General features: G+C 41.8%; 2 protein-coding genes and 1 pseudogene across 4 annotated transcripts in view; 2 read left to right on the plus strand and 1 right to left on the minus strand.

Moving 5' to 3' along the window:
* NUP188 (nucleoporin 188) overlaps window positions 1-15,512 on the minus strand; it is a 47,595-nt gene extending 32,083 nt beyond the window's left edge. Inside the window, exons 1-8 of one of the 3 annotated variants that reach the window (XM_037007968.2) lie at window positions 15,433-15,512; window positions 8,553-8,607; window positions 7,544-7,617; window positions 4,926-5,010; window positions 4,269-4,349; window positions 3,759-3,803; window positions 2,939-3,031; window positions 2,684-2,803 (exon numbers count right to left, since the gene is read on the minus strand). In XM_037007968.2, the coding sequence (XP_036863863.2) occupies window positions 2,684-2,803; window positions 2,939-3,031; window positions 3,759-3,803; window positions 4,269-4,349; window positions 4,926-5,010; window positions 7,544-7,617; window positions 8,553-8,607; window positions 15,433-15,464 (585 nt within the window). In that variant the 5' untranslated portion in view covers window positions 15,465-15,512. The remainder of the gene's footprint in view (window positions 1-2,683; window positions 2,804-2,938; window positions 3,032-3,758; window positions 3,804-4,268; window positions 4,350-4,925; window positions 5,011-7,543; window positions 7,618-8,552; window positions 8,608-15,432) is intronic. The other 2 variants (XM_037007969.2, XM_037007970.2) reach the window with 2 other exon arrangements.
* LOC108407192 (latexin pseudogene) lies at window positions 8,642-10,919 on the plus strand (annotated as a pseudogene).
* Window positions 15,513-15,561: 49 nt separating the features above from the next.
* DOLK (dolichol kinase) lies at window positions 15,562-17,673 on the plus strand. The gene has a single exon (XM_017648239.3). It carries the CDS (start codon window positions 15,869-15,871, stop codon window positions 17,480-17,482), a length of 1,614 nt encoding a protein of 537 aa, XP_017503728.3. The 5' UTR covers window positions 15,562-15,868; the 3' UTR covers window positions 17,483-17,673.
* Window positions 17,674-18,933: the final 1,260 nt, after the last annotated feature.

Consider the following 18,933-nt stretch of genomic DNA (forward strand, 5'->3'; position numbering starts at 1 on the left):
AGCAAACAGTTCTAAAACTCATATGGAACCACAAAAGACCCTGAACAGCCAAAGCAATCCTGAGAAGGAATAAAGTGGGAGCATTACGCTCCCAAACTTCAAGCTCTACTACAAAGCCACAGTAATCAAGACAAGTTGGTACTGGCACAAGAACAGAACCACAGACCAATGGAACAGACTAGAGGGCCCAGATATAAACCCAAGCATATATGGTCAATTAATACATGATAAAGGAGCCATGGACATACAATGGGGAAATGACAGCCTCTTCAACAACTAATGTTGGCAAAACCGGACAGCTACATGCAAGAGAATGAAACTGGATTATTGTCTATCGCCATATACAAAAGTAAACTCAAAATGGATCAAAGACCTGAATGTAAGTCATGAAACCATAAAACTCTTAGAAGACAATATAGGCGAAAATCTCCTGTATATAAACATGAGCAACTTTTTCCTGAACACATCTCCTCAAGCAAGGCAAACAAAAGCAAAAATGATCACATGGGACTACATCAAACTAAAAAGCTTCTGTACAGCAAAGGACACCATCAACAGAACAAAAAAGCATCCTACAGTATGAGAAAATATATTTGTAAATGACATATCTGACAAGGGGTTAACATCCAAAAGATATAAAGAATTCACACGCCTCAACACCCAAAAAGCAAAAAAGCAAATAACCCGATTAAAAAATGGGTGGAGGACCTCCTCCCCTATGGTACCAACAGCCTGTTGCTGGTATTTATGGGTTTAATTCTTTTTTGTTTATTTGTTTTGTTTTTTAGATTCCATATATAAATGAAATATGTACTTGTAAAAAAAAAATGGGTAGAGGATATGAACAGACGATTCTCCAAAGAAGAAATTGAGATGGCCAACAGACACATGAAAAGATGCTCCACATCACTAATCATCAGGGAAATGCAAATAAAAACCACAATGAGATATCACCTCACACCAGTTTGGATGGCCAACATAGAAAAGACTAGGAACAAGAAATGCTGGTGAGGATGCAGAGAAAGGGGAACCCTCCTACATTGCTGGTGGGAATGTAAGCTAGTTCAACCAGTGTGGAAAGCAGTATGAAGGTTCCTCAAAAAAACTAAAAATAGAAATACCATTTGCCCCAGGAATTCCACTCTTAGGAATTTACCCAAAAAATATAATTTCTAAGATTCAAAAGGACATATGCTCCCCTATGTTTACTGCAGCACTATTTACAATAGCCAAGATATGGAAGCAACCTAAGTGTCCATCAGTAGCTGACTGGTACATATACACAACAGAATACTATTCAGGCCATAAGAAAGAAACAAATCCTACCATTTATGCTCAGTGAAATAAGCCAGGTGGAGAAAGACAAGTACCAAATGATTTCCCTCATTTGTGGAATAAAACAATGAAGCAAAACTGAAGGAACGAACAGCAACAGACTCACAAACTCCAAGAAGGGACCAGTGGTTACCAAAGGGGAGGGGTGGGGAAGGGTGGGTGGAGAGGGAGGGAGAAGGGGATTAAGTGGTATTATGGTTGGCACATGGTGTGGGGGGGATCATGGGGAAGACAGTGTAACACAGAGAAGGCAAATAGTAACTGTGGCATCTTACTACACTGCTGGGCAGACCGCAATGGGGTATGGGGACACAGTAATATGGGTGAACGTAATAACCACATTGTTTTTTCATGTGAAACCTTCATTAAGAGTGTGTATCAATAATACCTTAATAAAAAAAAAAAGAATGTGGTGTGTCTTTCCATTTGGTTATGACTTCTTTCATACCCTTCATAGCATTTTAAACTTCCCTTTAGATTTTGGATTGTTATAAACTTATTCCTGAAAAATTAATACTTTTGTTGCTATTGTAAATGGGCCGTACTATGAAATATTTTAAATAGCTACTGTCTGTGTTTTGGTTAAATTGTTTTAATAAATATGTTATTTTCAAAACAAAAAAGGTCATGTTCTCACTGAGAAGGGGCTAGTGGTTACCAAGGGGGAGGGGGAGGGGTTCAAGCAGATGCGGGGGGAGGGTGAAGTGAATAAAGGGGACAATAAATTTGCAATCACAATGTAAGGTGGTCACAGGGACGGTAGTACAGCATGGAGAATGTGGTCAATGATTCTGTAACATCTTACTACACTGATAGATAGTAACCTCACTAGAGCAGATGAGGATTTAATAATATGGGTAACTGTTGAACCACTGTGTTATAATATTTGAAACCAATATAAGATTTTACATCAACAATACTTTAGTGTAAAAAAGAAAAAGGTCACGTTCTAATCTATAAATGCAGACTGGCTGAAGACTTAATATAATCAGACTAGCGTCACATACTTAATACATGATGACAAAGAAGATGAAATCTGGGGTTTAGCGTTCCAGTCATCACTAAGAGAGCATTTTAGGTAAGAACAGAAAGTAAATTAACTGGATAGACAAAAGTCAAGGAAAAAGGTCCAGAATTAAGTACCATTTGTTAAGTCATCAGTGTTTTGAACCATATGACATGATTAAACTTCTCTGAAGAATGATAATCTATAAAAGTTAATCAATGAATAAATTAATAAATATATACATGAAACATTAGTAAGTGAATAAATAAGTTAACTTGGAGCTCTACAAGAAAGACTTAACAATTCTCCTAAGAGTTATGGGAGGGTCCAATGACCACATACCATGAGGTTCCCATGTGTCTCCCAAGTTGGTGCTTCAGTTTTATAAAGTTCTTCAAACTGATGTCTGTATTTTATAACTAGTTCTTTCTCCAATTTATCAACACAGTCTGCATATTCAACCTTTAGAAAATAAAATCCAAAACAAGAGTAATTTACACCGATACTACAAGTAAAAGATTCACATGAATAATATAAAATTATTAAAAAGGGTTGAATTTTACAGGGGAAAGAGAATCAAGAAGACTAATGACTTACCCTATAGGGGTGTCTTTCATCTTGGAAATAAGTGAGAAGGTGTAAGACACAACGAAGAGTACAGGTTCTTTCTTCATAGTAATAATCCGCAATCTGGGAAGAACCCAACAACTCAAAATCAGTTACTCACCTTTACACAGAAGATACAAAGTTTTAAATTTACTGATGAAAGAGATCATTCAAACATGTGAATGGAAAAGTTCAGTTCATATAAGCAGTCACAGAAAAGGAAACACAGTGTTAGACCAAAAGAAAACAAAAGACCTTTATGAAGCAGGATACAAGGGAAGTCATGCAAGATAAAAGGATTTATTTAATAATATAAACAAGTTGTCTAGCACGATTTCTCAGCTGAAAAATTCAAGTTAACACAAAAGGCTATAAACTCACAAGCCAAATACATGAAAACAAATATAAAATAACACTGGTATACATCCCCATTGCTTGTAACTAACATATTTGGTTCTTGCTAAATACCAAATAGGAAACTACTTCAGAAGTCACAGTCAAATTCCATTTTAAAATAAGCAGGGAGATAAAGGAATAAAGAAATACAAAATCCTGTCATACTCAGACCTAGAGAAAAAATATTCACGAATCAGTTCTCACCCGCAGTGGCTAAAGAATCTCCACTGGAAAGAAGCTGCGGCTGGGTCCAGTGGATAAAAGTCTCTTGTTTCACAAATGACTTATTAAGATTCTTCATTAAGACCTCAATGCTTACCCAACAAGAGTCAAAACCCAGCAATGCTCAGAGAAAAAGTCAAGAAGCCAGCACCCAAATTTACATCCAAGAACGGAAACGGGGACTACTACTGACCTTCAGGATTAAGGCCTGGCTCTGCCTTTCATCTTGCACTACCGTCTGAAGGAAAAAGTAACAGCCGTGAAGCAATCTTGTAAATAAAACTCAATTAAAAGAGAAAAAGGCAAACATCTTCACTTCACCCTTTAAAATTTTAATTGCCTACTTGTTTCAAGAAAGGCTTTTTACCTAAGTGTATCCAACTCTGTGCTCAAATCCCTACCTCCTTCCTCTGGCCTCCAATTCCTCATACGAGGGGCTGGACAGGCTAGATGTTGTCCCGGGTCCTTTTCGGCTCTGCCTGAGATTCTATGATCAACATGTCAGTCTTTGACCTCTCCACCCCTCCATGTCTGAGGACAGACCTCAGTTGACATATATATTTTTTAAAGCCTTTCGAAAGTCTTTCCTGAGAATGGCTGTACCTGCTCTGTTGCAAAGAATGAGTACCAAAACCCTTAATTATCTAAAACCAAAAAGGAACAGGATAAAGGAAGGAGAGGGGAGCTGGACATAACTACAGACCTTTAGTGACTCCCGAGTACCTCTGTAATCTTCATCCAAGTAATACTGAAGAAACTGCACACTCTGTTCTTCATCAAGACCCTGAAACACAGAGGTCCTAAGTGCAGAACAGCTACCTCAGTTCAGAAACCACGCAAAGGATGCAAAGCATTCTAAACATTTGTCCTCTGGAACGAACACAGAACTTAAATAAACAAAAATCCTTTTAAAAGATTTCATACAACATAACAATTTTAACTCAAATAGGGGGGAAAAAAAGGAGCCAATCACTGACATGTAATGTACATGACAATTAAATTTACACAGTCGGAAACAACTGTGCTCATTCACCAAGCACACTGATACAGCAGCAGGCAGGATCTGGGTTTCCAAAACTAAAAGGAAACAGCTACATATTTAAATACAATTAAGTCAATGTAAAGACCACCACAGGTATGCTAAAGAAAAATTACACATAGTAAAGGAGCCAGGCAACTTGATTTTTGGCTTTTAGCAAGAAGAGTTGCAACTTGGGTTTTTGGGTTTTTCTGAAACAATATACTCAACTTCATCTCCAACACTGAAATAAACTGAAGTTTCACTAGCAATTACTGACAATAAAACTATGCACATCCACACTGCAGGTAATAAGCTGAGCCAGCGCTAATTCTTACTCACCAAAAATTTGCTGATTCTTAAACCCAGTTCCTTCAGTGGTGAAAATGCATCTTCATTAGCTTTCACTTTTTCAGCCGAACTTGAACTATGAAAAGAACAATGAATTATTTCCTCATTCTCAATTACCCTCCAGGAGTTTAAAATAAAAATACTTAAATATATTTTTACTACAGACCTTTTTCTGCCCTTTTGGTACCTACAAAATATATATATACACATTCATTTCTACAGATTTTATAACACAGATTTATGCCTAAGTAATAAGTACATATGTCTGTTACTAACTATAGTTATATCAATATTATTTGTAGGTATATTAAATTACAATAATTACTTCTGATCCTTACAACTATCCTGAAAGGTAGTATTACTATCCCCATTTTACAAATAGAATTACCAACACTTAGAAAGAATAAATAACTTACCAAAAATCCCACAGCTAATAAAAAGTTGAGGTGAAATTTGAAACCAGGTCTGTCAGTATACATATGTATATTATCTAGCTCGGTCCACAGAGAAGGCGTAGAAGCTATGACACCCCAATAGCAGCAAGTACACCCAGCACCCAGATCTTGTTTCCTAATACCATTTTCTAATACAAGGTACCAGGTCTCCTTGAAGATCTACCTGATTCTAGAGCTGGGGTGAGGAAAATATTAGATGAGCTTGGAGCAAGCTGTAATATCAGAAAGCAAGGAAATACCAGAAAATCAAAGGATGGGGATTTGTCATAAGGACACAGAAGTCAACCTAACAGAACCCCCTCCCAATGACCAAAGCGTATAAACAAAGCACAAAACAAATATACACGAGTCCATAACTATATAAGGAAATAAATAAATGGAGAGAAGGGGAAAATCTTCCTTACAAAATAAGTAAAAAAATATACACAGATGTCCTCCTTTCAGGAGGTAGAATTTAACTTGACTACATCTCCACATTGAGAGTGGGCTATACTTAGTGACTCACTTCCAAAACATAGAGTAGGGGAAGAGAAAAAAGCGACTTTACAGGAGCAACTTGGCAAATGCTATCTTACCCTAGTGAGTAAGGTTGACATCACCAGTGACTTCATGTGGATAATATTCTGTTATGTGATAAGAATGGTACTTTACCTCTGTGCATTCTTCCCTAAAGCCCACAACCCCAATCTAATGAGAAAAACATGAGGGAAATCCAAATTGAAGACATTCTAGAAAACATGTAACCAGTCCTCCTCAAACCTGTTCAAGATCATGAAAATCAAGGAAAGACTGAGGTACCGTCACAGTTAAGAGCTAAGGAGACATGACAACTAAATGCAGTGTGGTACCCTAGACTGATCCTGGAACAGAAAAAGGATATTACAGGGAAAAAGAAAAAAAAAGAGGTTTTGTTAAAATAAAGCCTGCAGTTAAAAAAAAAAAAAACACCTCCGTCAGACTTCAAATCCCATGCTACCACAAAAGGAACTTTTGTCTTTAAAAAAGGTAACTGATGCCACAAATGTCCATTCTGTGAATTAAAGCATACTGTTGCATTTTTTTGGGGGGGGAACTCACATTTCACAGAAAATGCACAACACAAAGGCTAATATAAGGCTAAACATTAAGTTCTGAAAGAGGCAACACAGAATAATGACTAAGAACACAGACACTGGAGTGAGACCACCAGGTTGAGATCCTGGTTCTACACTTACTAGCTGTGTGACCTTGGGCAAGTTACTTAACCTCTTTGTGCCTCAGTTTCCCCATCTGTAAAATGGAAACAATAATAATAAAAGTACCTAAAAGTGATTATAACAATTATCTTGTTTGTTTAAAGTCCAGATATTTTAGATACATAGTAAAGTATTTACAGATAAGATCACATCATGTCTGGGAGTGACTTCAGAATAATTACAGGGGAAAGGTTAATAGATAAACAAAAGAAGAAAGCTCTTCCCTAATCTAAGGGAATGAATATGGATGGTGAAGATGTAAAAAAAAATCAGGAGATGTTCAGAAGTAGAAGGGAAATGAGGGTAACTTGGGAACAACAATGCACAACAGAATGAGATATGGATGAGGAATGCAGGTAGAATAGTCTAGCCACACAAGTTATATTCTTTTTTTAACTACTTTATATTTTATTATTGCTTTTCACTGACTAAAAATCTATACACTCAGCCAGAGAATTAAAACAGTACCTCTTTCAAAGGGCTGTGATCAGGATTAAATAACTTACAGCATGTCAAGTGCTAAGAATAATAATTGGTACACAGTAAACTCTATACAGGTGTCAGCTTCTATTATCATTGTTAACTGCTCTGTCCCAGCATTTGGTGCTGACACTGCCTCCCACAAACATCATGGACTGAAACAGGCATTAGAAATATTAATTGAACATTTAATATTCATCCCTGGACTCTAGGGTTATATAATTGGATTCAACAATACTATATTTCTAGAAAGAATTTCCCTTTCTTTCAACAGACAGAAAAAAAAAAATTGTGCCGTACTCTTTTCCACTGGTAACCAAATCGTATTCTCTCTGATCTACTAACCCAGCAATATTGTAAAATCATACATGAAGATGGTTTCATCTCTGTCTGCGTCCTCAGGGGAATTACTCTACCCAGACAAAAGGAACAGCCATACCTGGGAGGTTTGTAGTAAGAAAGCCCCTCTAACAGCTGCTGCCAGTGTTTATTCAGTTCTGCCTCAATTTGATTCTGGAAAACAAGGAAATTATACAAATGCAATTATAATCAGACTCTAGGATTACACTGAGGATTATATATTCCTTTGAGTCCATAAACATTTTCCCTCATGGATGAAATAATTTTGAATATAGAATTTTGCAGCCTCCTTTTCTTTGCTTAATATTCTAACATAATGATTTAATATTCCACCCTTATTATGACAATCTTGATGAACATCCTTTCCAGCAACTGCATAGTATTTTACCAAGTGATTAGATCATAATTTACTTACCATTCCTCTAAAGTTAGATACACTGAAGTTTACTGTATGTCTTTATTCACATAAACAATGCTATGGTAAAGAGCTTTGTGCACAAAACTTTCTCAGGATTTCTCTCTTTTAAGTCACATTCCCCAAAGTGGAATTATCAGACAAAAGCTTATCAAAAAACGTTAAGACTCCAGAAAACCTGTAACGTTCATCATGTTAATTACAATAACAACAGTAATAATCAAATGTCATTCTGACACTTTACCCTCAAAGAGTCAGAACACCAGAGGATCAACATGAAGAACTATCCTTTATTGACTGTATACTTGGAAATGTTCTAGAAACCACAGCCTCTGTGACCTAAGGAGTGAGCTGAACGGAAAAGGAAGAAAAGGCAAGTAACGTGTGAGACAGAGAAGGCCTGACACTCTCCCTCGGCCTGAGGCAGCGGAACAGGACTCGCATCCGCCCGAGCAGCACTGGCGTCTCTTCAGAAAAGGCATCACTATGGTACAAAGATGAAGATTCGGAAAACTTCAGCAGCTAGGCTAGAAAACACACCGCATCTCAGCAGAGGGAAATAGGCAATGCATAACGTTTACAAAGTTTTAGGAATAAAAACGTGTTTACTTTCTACTTCAAAGAGAAGGTGTTTGGTTTTTTTTAAACAATGAAAGTTACACCACTTACTTACCAGTTCTCTCAGAGCTGACCTGCCAAGCAGAACTGTCCACAGTTTTCTACTGCTACTGAAAAAAGACAGAAAGTAGAGGTAATTTTGCTCATTTAGATGACACAAACTTGACAAAGCTGCCTCACAGCTCTTTTGTACACTCTTCTAAAGCAAAAAACTCAATGCACCAAATAGTTTGTTAAAATTTTAGACAGTAATCTTGTTATATTGCTCTTAGAAGTCTGATATTCAAAATAAAAATTGGGAAACTAAAATATAAGATTTTAACCTAAACCAAGCAGGTACTGTATTAAAAATAATGACCACCATATTTCAACATACCTAAGATGCCACTAATTGCATGTTTATTTATATGCTTATAACTCATCAATAATAGAGCACATTCTGACTTGAGGGGTATTAAGTGTGAAAAAAATGTGCATTTTAGAATTAATGAAATACATTAATTAGTGAATTGTAGAACATCTTCTATGCTAAGAAGATACCTCAGTTTAGTATATTTCTATCTCCTCCCTTCTCATTAAAATGTAGTGACTGAGAAGAAGAATCTAGAAAAGGGCTATATGTATTTCAGGACCCCTGTCACCTCCAGAAAATTATCTAAATGCATGAGATAACTTGCTTTCTCAATGAAGTAAAGTCTAACAGTCATTATGAATAGTGCTATGTTTGTTCATTCATTAATGAATTCCCACTAGGTGCTGCATGCAATGCTATACTAGATTCACGAGACAAAAAAACACACATTAGATGTAGTCCCCGCCCTCAGTGAGCTCTTCGAGTATACTCCTCACCACGTGCTTACCCCAATTCCTTCCCTAATCCATGCCTCTGGAATTTCAGGAAACATGTTTTGGGGATTTTAAAGTCTAGAATGAAATTTCAAAATTTAATCATTAAGAAAATCTCTCAAAGGATTATAAAAAGCTTAGGGATTATATTTCATGAGATCCTAAATCAGTTCTAGAACAGTAACCTGCAAAAATTAACACTGCTTAGAAAGCATATCTGCAGAGAAAATGAAAGGTCCTAAGAAAATGTACTACACTTAGCAAAATGAATGCAAGTTGTATTAACCATAAGGACAAAATGAAAAATGCTTTTCCATCGAGACTGTAACACAAACCACTAGATATATCTATTTAAGAATTGTCTTTCAGGGTATTCCCATCAAAAGAGGTTTAAACACATCTGAAAATTATAAATCTTTATCCTAAGTGTTGATGTTTTTAAGAAAACAACTTCAGTTCTGAATCAACAGCCACCAACTCCCACAATGGCACTGTGCAATCACTAATCATTTTTGATAATAAGGTAGCATTCGTTATTCAAAAATTAGGAGATTCAGTCCAGTTAATGAAACAAGTATGTCCCTTTATACTGATAATATATATTTAAAGGTATGAGTAAACTGTGCCCTAAGTAATTAAAAATAGGAGCAAGCTCACTACTTAAAGAAATTTATAGTAAACTTTGAAAGTAAGAATGCCTTTTGCAATCAGAATAATTATCATCTAATTTATTTGTCTGATAAATTTGGATTAGCAAAAAACAAAGGGAGGGCTTTTTTTAAAATGGCATATACTTTTACTTTATCAAGAATAGCTCCGGACTCTCCAGCTTAGCCCTCAAGCTGTGGCGGATGCACCCAGGTTCCCTCCAGGCTGCTCTCAGCCACGTGCTCGCCCAGCTGCTGCTCCCCAACATGGAAATCCTGCCAACTCACTACCCAGCCTCCCGGGCGGCCTCAGTGGTGGAGAACTGCATCAGCTACCAACAGGGGACCCCCCACAAGGTATTTCTGGTGCAGATAGTCAAGCAAGCCAGCATGGAAGATATTCCGGGAAGAGGGCATAAGTATTGCCTTAAATTTTCTGTGGAAGAAATTATCCAAAAACAAGTTACAGTGAACTGCACAGCTGAAGTACTTTACCCTCCAAGAAAAGGTACTGCACTAGAAGTCGACTTTATATTTGAAGGAGAAATTGGAAAGAATCCAGAAGAAGATAACACATTTTATCAAAGACTCAAGTCCATGAAGCAACCACTTGAAGCCCAAAATATTCCAGTTTTGGAAACGTACCTCCAGAAATGAAGCCAGTTCGACATTTAGCCTGAGTTGCCTACTAAAGTATGTAATATGGCAGAATTCTACCGAAAACACATGATATAAAATGGTAAAAATTCAAACTGTCCACTGCAAAGAACTGATGACTTCATTGAGTTAGACTACACCATTCTACTTCATAACACTGCATCTCAGGAGATTATTCCTCAGCCAATGCAAGTTCTCTGGGATCCATCCGCATCATGGTACTTAAAGTAAAACATAGCAGTCGTCTCCCAAAGGAAGCACAATTGGAATAGATGAAGACCCTACCAGGGGAAGAAGTGTGAACTTGCTTATTAGTGACGTGCATTCCAAGCGCCACTGAGATCTAGCGTAAGAGGTCAAACAAACCCAAAGTGTCACACTGTATAAACGTCTTGATTATAGTACAGAACTATACATAATCCGTAATAAAGAGTTTACAGATATAAAAGTAATAGTGCCATGTACATCCCATAATAAAAACCTTTAATTCCAAAAAAAAAAAAAGAATAGCTTCTGGTTTGCACAAAGAAATTAGGTACCTATTATACAACAGCTAAAAATAGAGCTAACAGTTCATCAAAATTAATGGAAAGAGGTCTTATCATTAATCAAAGGTTTTTTGTATGCCTGTGCTAAATCACTCTTTCTTGATCATCTATCTTCAATTTCAAAAAGCATGGGCATCAATGAGTTTTCATTTATCCACATTTGCTTTCAGAACTTAGATCTCTAACTAGCTGGGTAACAGTGAATCCCAGAAGAGAGTGGTAAGACCATTACCCATTCACAAGGACCAGTTGCCAAATCCAGAATTTCTTGTTTTCTCAAATTCCAGCTGTGGATATTTGTCATACCAAAATCTGTACAGCTTTTTTTTTTTTTAATACAACATCCTAAAGAGTGTTTCTCAAAACACTTTTAATTAGTGAATTACAGTATGTCTTCTGACCACATACAGCAAATCACCTGGAAACAACACATCAACAACGAATCCTGGTCACCACCTAGGGCTACTCTCAGAGGTTGGGCATGGGAAATCTACATTTTAAAGTGAGGACCCAGATGATTTTCAAAATTGCCACTGCTCTTGGGCATCAATTTGCTTCAGAGGAGAAAAGGAAAGACCTGGTCAGTATAGACCCTCTCTGCCTTTCATATTTGAAACATCAGCTTGTGGCAGGGATGGGGCATGGGACTGGATGACTAAGACTACCCACACACACCCATGCACACACACAGAACAATTCTGCTAATAAACTAGACTCGAGATCAATGCCCTAGAGTAAAGCAGTAACTTTTGCACTTACTCCTCACAAGAAAAAAAATAGCCATTTCTTTTGAAATTAATATTTTCATTGGCAAAACCATGTCGTGTTATGTACGGTCTTTTTGTTATGTCAAAAACAATGTTTACTGAAAATGAGTTTTTGATAATACGATTAGCCAACATTTACTCAGCAGTTCTGTCAGGCACTTCACTGATTAAATGTTTAACACTTTGTCTTACTGAATGTTGACAATTTACTTATGAGGCAGACACTGTTATTGTCCCCGTTATCTCAACAGGAAACTAAGGTTTAAGAGAGGTTAAGTACCTTGCTTAAGATCACAAAGCTAATATATGATGAAGCCAAGGCTTGATTCCTGGTCTGTATATTGCCCCAGAGTTTAATAATTGTATTACACTGCCTCGAGTTGCACCCAACATTCGTTCTACAAGCAAGCAAAGACTGAGGTGAAGCTTTCTGTTCTGCAATAGCAGACCATACCCTTAACATGGTAGCTAGCACACAGAAGCTCAAAAAATACATGCTGATGAACAAGTATCAAAGAGGGAAAAAGATAGGAGTCCCTTTTAGAACTGCAATCTAATTGGAAGAGAAAAATTAGAAAAACAAATCTCACATGCAAAAATTCCAACAGAAGGCAGAATAAAAGAAAACGTGATAGTCTATGAAGAAGGGAGTCTTTGTGGAAATGATAATTCTGATTCCTCAATTCCTACACTTACTGGTTTAGGGATAGGGAAATAAACCTAAGACCTTCACAATGCTCATAAGCATAGTTGGGAATGCCAAAAGACATCAAGCACACATTACACAAACAGCAAAAAAGTTAAAAATAATAAAGAGCATGATCCTAACAATCACACTAGAAAGGAATATAATAACTGTATGACATGGTGTGTGTGGGTCACAGGAAAGACAGTGTAGCTCAGAGAAGACAACCAGGGACTCTGTGGCATCTTACTAAACTGATGGGCAGTGACTGCAATGGATATGGGGGGGACTCGATAATAAGGGCGAATGTAATAACCACATGGTTTTTCTTGTGAAACCTTCATAAGAGTGTATATCAATGATACCTTAATTTTAAAAAAATGAAAAAAAAAAATAACTGTATGACAGAAAAGAGGCAGAGCGCTGGGAACCAATCCAGGGACTGCTGAAAGATCTGCCTCAAACCTGAAGGTTTGAACAGGTGATTCTCAAGACACAACAGACATGTCTGGAACTGTGATGTCCGATCCACAGCCTCAGGGAAACATCTTCTACATATACTCTCAAGAAACAAAACATGTGTTACAGTGTCTCTCATTGATTTGCACACCACCAAATAAAGTTAAGCTAGGTATGTGGAGGACAAACTAAGGCACAGAAGGGAAATAATTTGCCTCAACAGTAAAGTTTAAAAAAATGTATTGACTTCCTGCCCAATGTTCTAGCAAACACGGAACTCCATTCCCCAAAGATGGGAAATTACCTTCCTTAGGGAGATCCATGTTGTTGGAAACCTGTGGGTGAAGTTACTAGAAGGTTAGCTGAGTCCTTTGGGTAGAAAGCTGATACAGCCAACATACCTTGAGAGAGTTACGTTGAGAAACAGTTACATTCCACATGGATATAATAAATAAAAGCAGTCACTGCCCATAGATAATCTGACTCACAGATGTGGTACAACTCTCCTGCAGGAACTGCAATTTGAGCTTAGCTTTTCAAACCACAGTTGTTTTTTCTTAGCACATGTTCACCACTCAGACTTCTACAAACACATTAACTGAAGAACACATGATATATCCAAAATGCCAATATTCAAACTGACTTTCTGCCAAACCCTGAGTGATTTAAGACTACTATTCCATTTTTTACTAATGCCAACTCATAGAACATAACAAATGACTTTCCTAATGCTCCAGAGTCACCTCGATACTACTCTGAAAAGGATTCACATTTGGAGAAACAGGCTCAAATGGTAAAATGCCCTGTCTGAGGTCATCTGCTAATCAACAGGCATCAGGAATAGAATTTAAGTTTTCTCTTAGTCCAGACAACTACGCATTTCAAACAAAAAGCTGCTGCTCAGTGTAATCCCAATCATCATAATGTGCCTTCCAGCACAAAAAGCAAGGTCATTCCTAACACGGGGGATGAACAAAGCAGTGCCTAGAATCCTAGTCTCATTTCTTCCACCTTCAGGTATGATGAGTTTGGCAGGTTCTCCAAGATGATCAAAGCACCTTTCAGGTAATGCTTTCCTTCCCTCGTTCTCTTTCATTAAAGGGCCTGCCTTACCCTACAGGAGCTAAACTACCCAATCTCCACAATGACTAAGAAATAAGCCTAAGACAAGAAGGGCACAGTGACCACACTGCCACACGATATAAGAACCCACATGGAACAGCAGAAGAGGAAAAAGCAAACGTGTCTTCACAAGGTTCGGGAGTAGGCCAATGGATATTCCAAAGAAAATCGCATTAAAGCAGAGAGATGAAGGAAACGGTATCAGAAAATGGGCAATGTTTTTAATAAATATTTACTGGGAGCCTGTTGCATGCCTTTTGGGTGCTGAAGATACAGCAGTAGACAAAAAAAGTGGGGAAACACTGCTGGCACAGGGCATATTAAGTCGACGGGGATGTATAATTTTAGGAGAGAGTGTGGTTGAGAGAACTGAAGACGCTCCAAGCTGTAACATGGGGGACCGAGGTGTGGTGAGCTGGTTAAAAGCTTCGGAGTCGGACAGACTTGTTTGAATCCTCACTTGACCACTTAGTTAGTTCTGAGTTGGATTTGTGAGTCATCTGTAAAATAGAAGGTAGCTCACGGAGTTGTGAGAATTCAGAGATTATGCACAGAAGAGCTTCACCAGTGTCTAAGGCTAGTGAGCGCTACGTAAGAACTCTTAATATTTCATCTTCTCCTTCCCAAAGCCCAGCGCGGTCCCCGGGATCTCTTGGAGGATCGGGGGATGCCTGCTAGCAGAATCAGTACATGAAAAGACAGACGGATGAATAAAGGCTGAGTACAGAAAGGGGGCAGAAACTGCAAGGAGGTGGCGCGGCGACGCACAAGACAGGTGTCCTAACGCGAGCACATGGGAGAGCCTGGGAGCGCGCCGGAGGCGCAGCCGGGACGGGGATGCGGGCTCCCCCGGGCGACCGCGAAGCGCCCCGCCGCGCCGCTAGGGAGCGTCCCCCCGGACAAGGAAGCGCGGTGGGGCCGCGCCGGTGGGGAGAGTGAGTGGAAAAGGAACTGGGTGAGGAGACGGGAGACCGGCGCTGAGGGACGGACGGCGGCACTGACCCTCCTCTTGGAGAAGTCGCCTCCGATCCCCGTGCGCGGGGACCGTTTGGACCTTAACTGCCTCCCGTCTGCGCGTCCGTCCCCGAGCCAGGCTTCGCCCCGCCACCGCCGCCACATATCGTCCCCAAATCCCGCCCGGCTTTCGCTGGGCATGGACCCGGCGCCTCACAGCCACCCCCGCAAGACTCGGCCCGCTCCGCACCTCACATACGACCCATCAGGGTCCGCCGCCATCTTCGAGCGCGCGCGCGCGCCCAGCCCCGCCCACAGACGCGGCGCCCACGTGACCTCGCCTCCGGACGGGGGCTTTTTATCATGTGACGCCCACCAGGGGCGGGACAACATGGCGGTGCCAAGAGCTTCGAGGACCTCGCGGCGAAGTCCGCAGAGGTTGTGAAGAAAACCGCCCAGTGGCAATGTCTGTGCCGTACGTGGGAGGCTGTGGAGGGTGACCGGGCGCCAGCTCCCAGGCTGCAGAGGGTGGCCTACTGTGGAATTTCCCTCCTCGCAGCTGGAGAACGGTGAGAGCTAGTGCTGGGTGAGTGAAGCCGACGCCCTCAGCCTGGCAGGACCAGAGGGGCCCAGAGGCCAAGGCGTCCCTAGTCAGCCCGGTTTCCCCGAGGCCCAGGTCCAGAGACATGGCCCGAGGGTGTGCTCCCCCAGCCCCGGGGACCGGGACTCCGCTGAGCGGGTCGGTACTGGCAGAAGCGGCCATTGTGTTTGCGGTGGTATTGAGCATCCACGCCGCGGTCTGGGACCGATACTCCTGGTGCGCCGTGGCCCTCGCAGTGCAGGCCTTTTATGTCCAATATAAATGGGACCGACTTCTACAGCAGGGAAGCGCTGTCTTCCAGTTCCGAACGTCCGCAAACAGTGGCCTACTGCCCGCCTCAATGGTCATGCCTTTGCTCGGACTGGTCATGAAGGAGCGCTGCCAGTCTGCGGAGAACCCATATTTCGAACGTTTTGGAGTCGTGGTGACGGCCACTGGCATGGCAGTGGCCCTCTTCTCATCAGTGCTGGCACTGGGCATCACCCGCCCAGTGCCCACCAACACTTGTGTCATCTCAGGCTTGGCTGGAGGCGTCATCATTTATATCATGAAGCACTCACTCAGTGTGGGCGAGGTGATCGAGGTACTGGAGGTCCTGCTGATCTTTGTCTACCTCAATATGATCCTGCTGTACCTGCTGCCGCGCTGCTTCACCCCTGGGGAGGCCCTGTTGGTACTGGGTGGCATCAGCTTCATGCTCAACCAGCTCATCAAGCGCTCTCTAACTGTGGTGGAAAGCCAGGGAGACCCAGTGGACTTCTTCCTGCTGGTGGTGGTGGTAGGGATGGTGCTCATGGGCATGTTCTTCAGCACCCTCTTTGTCTTCATGGACTCAGGTACATGGGCCTCTTCCATCGTCTTCCACCTCATGACCTGTGTGCTGGGCCTGGGCATGATCCTGCCCTGGCTGCACTGGCTCATCCGCAGGAACCCCCTGCTCTGGCTTCTTCAGTTCCTCTTCCAGACAGACATCCGCATCTACCTCCTAGTCTACTGGTCTCTGCTGGCCGCCTTAGCCTGCCTGGTGGTGCTGTACCAGAATGCTAAGCGGGCATCTGAGTGCAAGAAGCACCAGGCCCCCACCATTGCCCGGAAGTATTTCCACTTCATTGTGGTGGCCACCTACATCCCAGGTATCGTCTTTGACCGGACCCTGCTCTATGTGGCCTCCACTCTATGTCTGGCAGTCTTCATCTTCCTGGAGTATGTGCGCTACTTCCGCATCAAACCCTTGGGCCACACTCTCAGGAGCCTCCTGTCCCTCTTCCTGGATGAACGAGACAGTGGACCACTCATCCTGACACACATCTACCTGCTCCTAGGCATGTCTCTTCCTATTTGGCTAGTCCCCAGACCCTGCATACAGAAGGGTAGCTTTGGGGGAGCAAGGGCCCTAGTCCCCTACTCGGGCGTTCTAGCTGTGGGTGTGGGTGACACCGTGGCCTCTATCTTTGGCAGCACCATGGGAGAGATCCACTGGCCTGGCACCAAAAAGACTTTTGAGGGGACCATGACCTCTATATTTGCCCAGATCATTTCTGTAGTTCTGATCTTAATCTTTGACACTGGAGTGGACCTAAACTACAGTTATGCTTGGATTTTGGGGTCCGTCAGCGCTGTGTCCCTCCTAGAAGCATACACTACACAGATAGACAACCTCCTTCTGCCTCTCTACCTCCTGATACTGCTGATGGCCTAGCTGCTGCTGCGCAGCAGGAGAGAATGGGACCCAAGGCTGGCTGGTCCTCAGAGCAGCTCCCCGCACGGGCATGGAGAGCCAAGGCACGAGAAGCAGATACGATTTTGCAGCTGATGCAGATTCAAAAAAAAAGTCAAAGCTTTGTTTTAGTTTGGCTGATATTTAAAAAGCAAAAAAGGCTTAAAGGAAAATGCAAGAAGTCAAAGAACTTGAGTGTGCTGTAGGGCCCCGTCCTCACCTTACTATCCTGAGGTGGCTGGAATGGACACGGGAGACAAGAGAATAATAGTTAACACTTGAGGTTCAAATTTCTGATATCAAACTGATCTGGTCAGAATCCTTGGCTCTGCCGCTTCCTGTGTGAGTTGCTGAATCACTCTGGGCCTCAATTCTTTTGTCTAAAATGGGAATAAGAGCCTGTGCCTCTCAGGGTGTTGTGAGGAGCCTGTGAGGTGAGGGGTGTGAAGTGTCCAGCCCAGGGCCTTCATGTAATGAGCAATCAGTAAAGGAAAGTGTCATATTACCCAAAGCCAGGCCTCATCTCAGCTAAAAGCCAGGCGAGCCCAGGGGTTTTATGGGTTATACTTGGAGACCAGAGTGACCTTACACCCGTAGCTTCATTTGGAAGAGAACCCAGGAGGAAAATAGCCAAATGCATGTCGTTTCTCCCATTTGGGCTAGAAGAGCTGGAGGGGAAAGGTGAGATGGGCCGGGTGCATTTGTGGAAGGGCTGGAAAAAGAGGATCAGGCCCTGGGCTGACCTCAGTCAGCCAGCCCCACCCCTGCCTCAGGACCTCTGCTGCCTGGCTGAGTGCTGCTGGACAGCATAGGGTCCTTGTCAGTGAGACCCTTGCACACTCCAGTCATATCCACACCTGTGTTTGTCTCTTCTCTTGGCAAGAAATTAAAGCCAAGGGCACAGGTGGAGCTTATTAAGAGTTCAAAATGGCTCTCCTGGGGGGCCCATACTCCAGCCTTGCCCTCTATGAGGGCAGAGTTCAGGTCTGCCTCGTCCCCCACCACAGTCTGCTGGTGCCAGTGGAGCCTGGCACACAGCAGGAACTTGGTAGATGTTTGCCGAACAGACCAACAATTTCCATCAGTGGGAAAATAGCACAGCAGGTTTCCCAAAGCTGGACAGAGTTCTCCCTGCTCCCTCGGCCTGGCAGGGAGAGGTGAGAACTTCGTCTCAAGGCTGGAAGCCAGGAGCAGAGCTCTAGGGAACTTGGGCTGCCCAGTAATCACTGCCAAGCCCTTTGCCTCAGAGGTAAATACAGAGACACATTCTTTTGGGGCTGAAAGGAAACTTCCCTTCTCAGACCCCCTTCCATTGCTTGCTAAAGGAGGTGGCAGAGTGTTGGGGAGCACCAGCTTTGCCTCGCTGACTCCCTAGGTGGCCTTGGGAAAGAGCTCTGTCCTCTGGGTCTTGGCTTGTCCATGTATAGAAATGG

Source organism: Manis javanica, chromosome 2, assembly GCF_040802235.1.
Source record: "Manis javanica isolate MJ-LG chromosome 2, MJ_LKY, whole genome shotgun sequence".
In the NCBI taxonomy this organism is placed as follows: domain Eukaryota; kingdom Metazoa; phylum Chordata; class Mammalia; order Pholidota; family Manidae; genus Manis; species Manis javanica.

What these genes read in the sequence shown, in the direction of transcription:
- DOLK (XM_017648239.3), top strand. Translation starts at nt 15,869, where the DNA reads ATGGCCCGAGGGTGTGCTCCCCCAGCCCCGGGGACCGGGACTCCGCTG.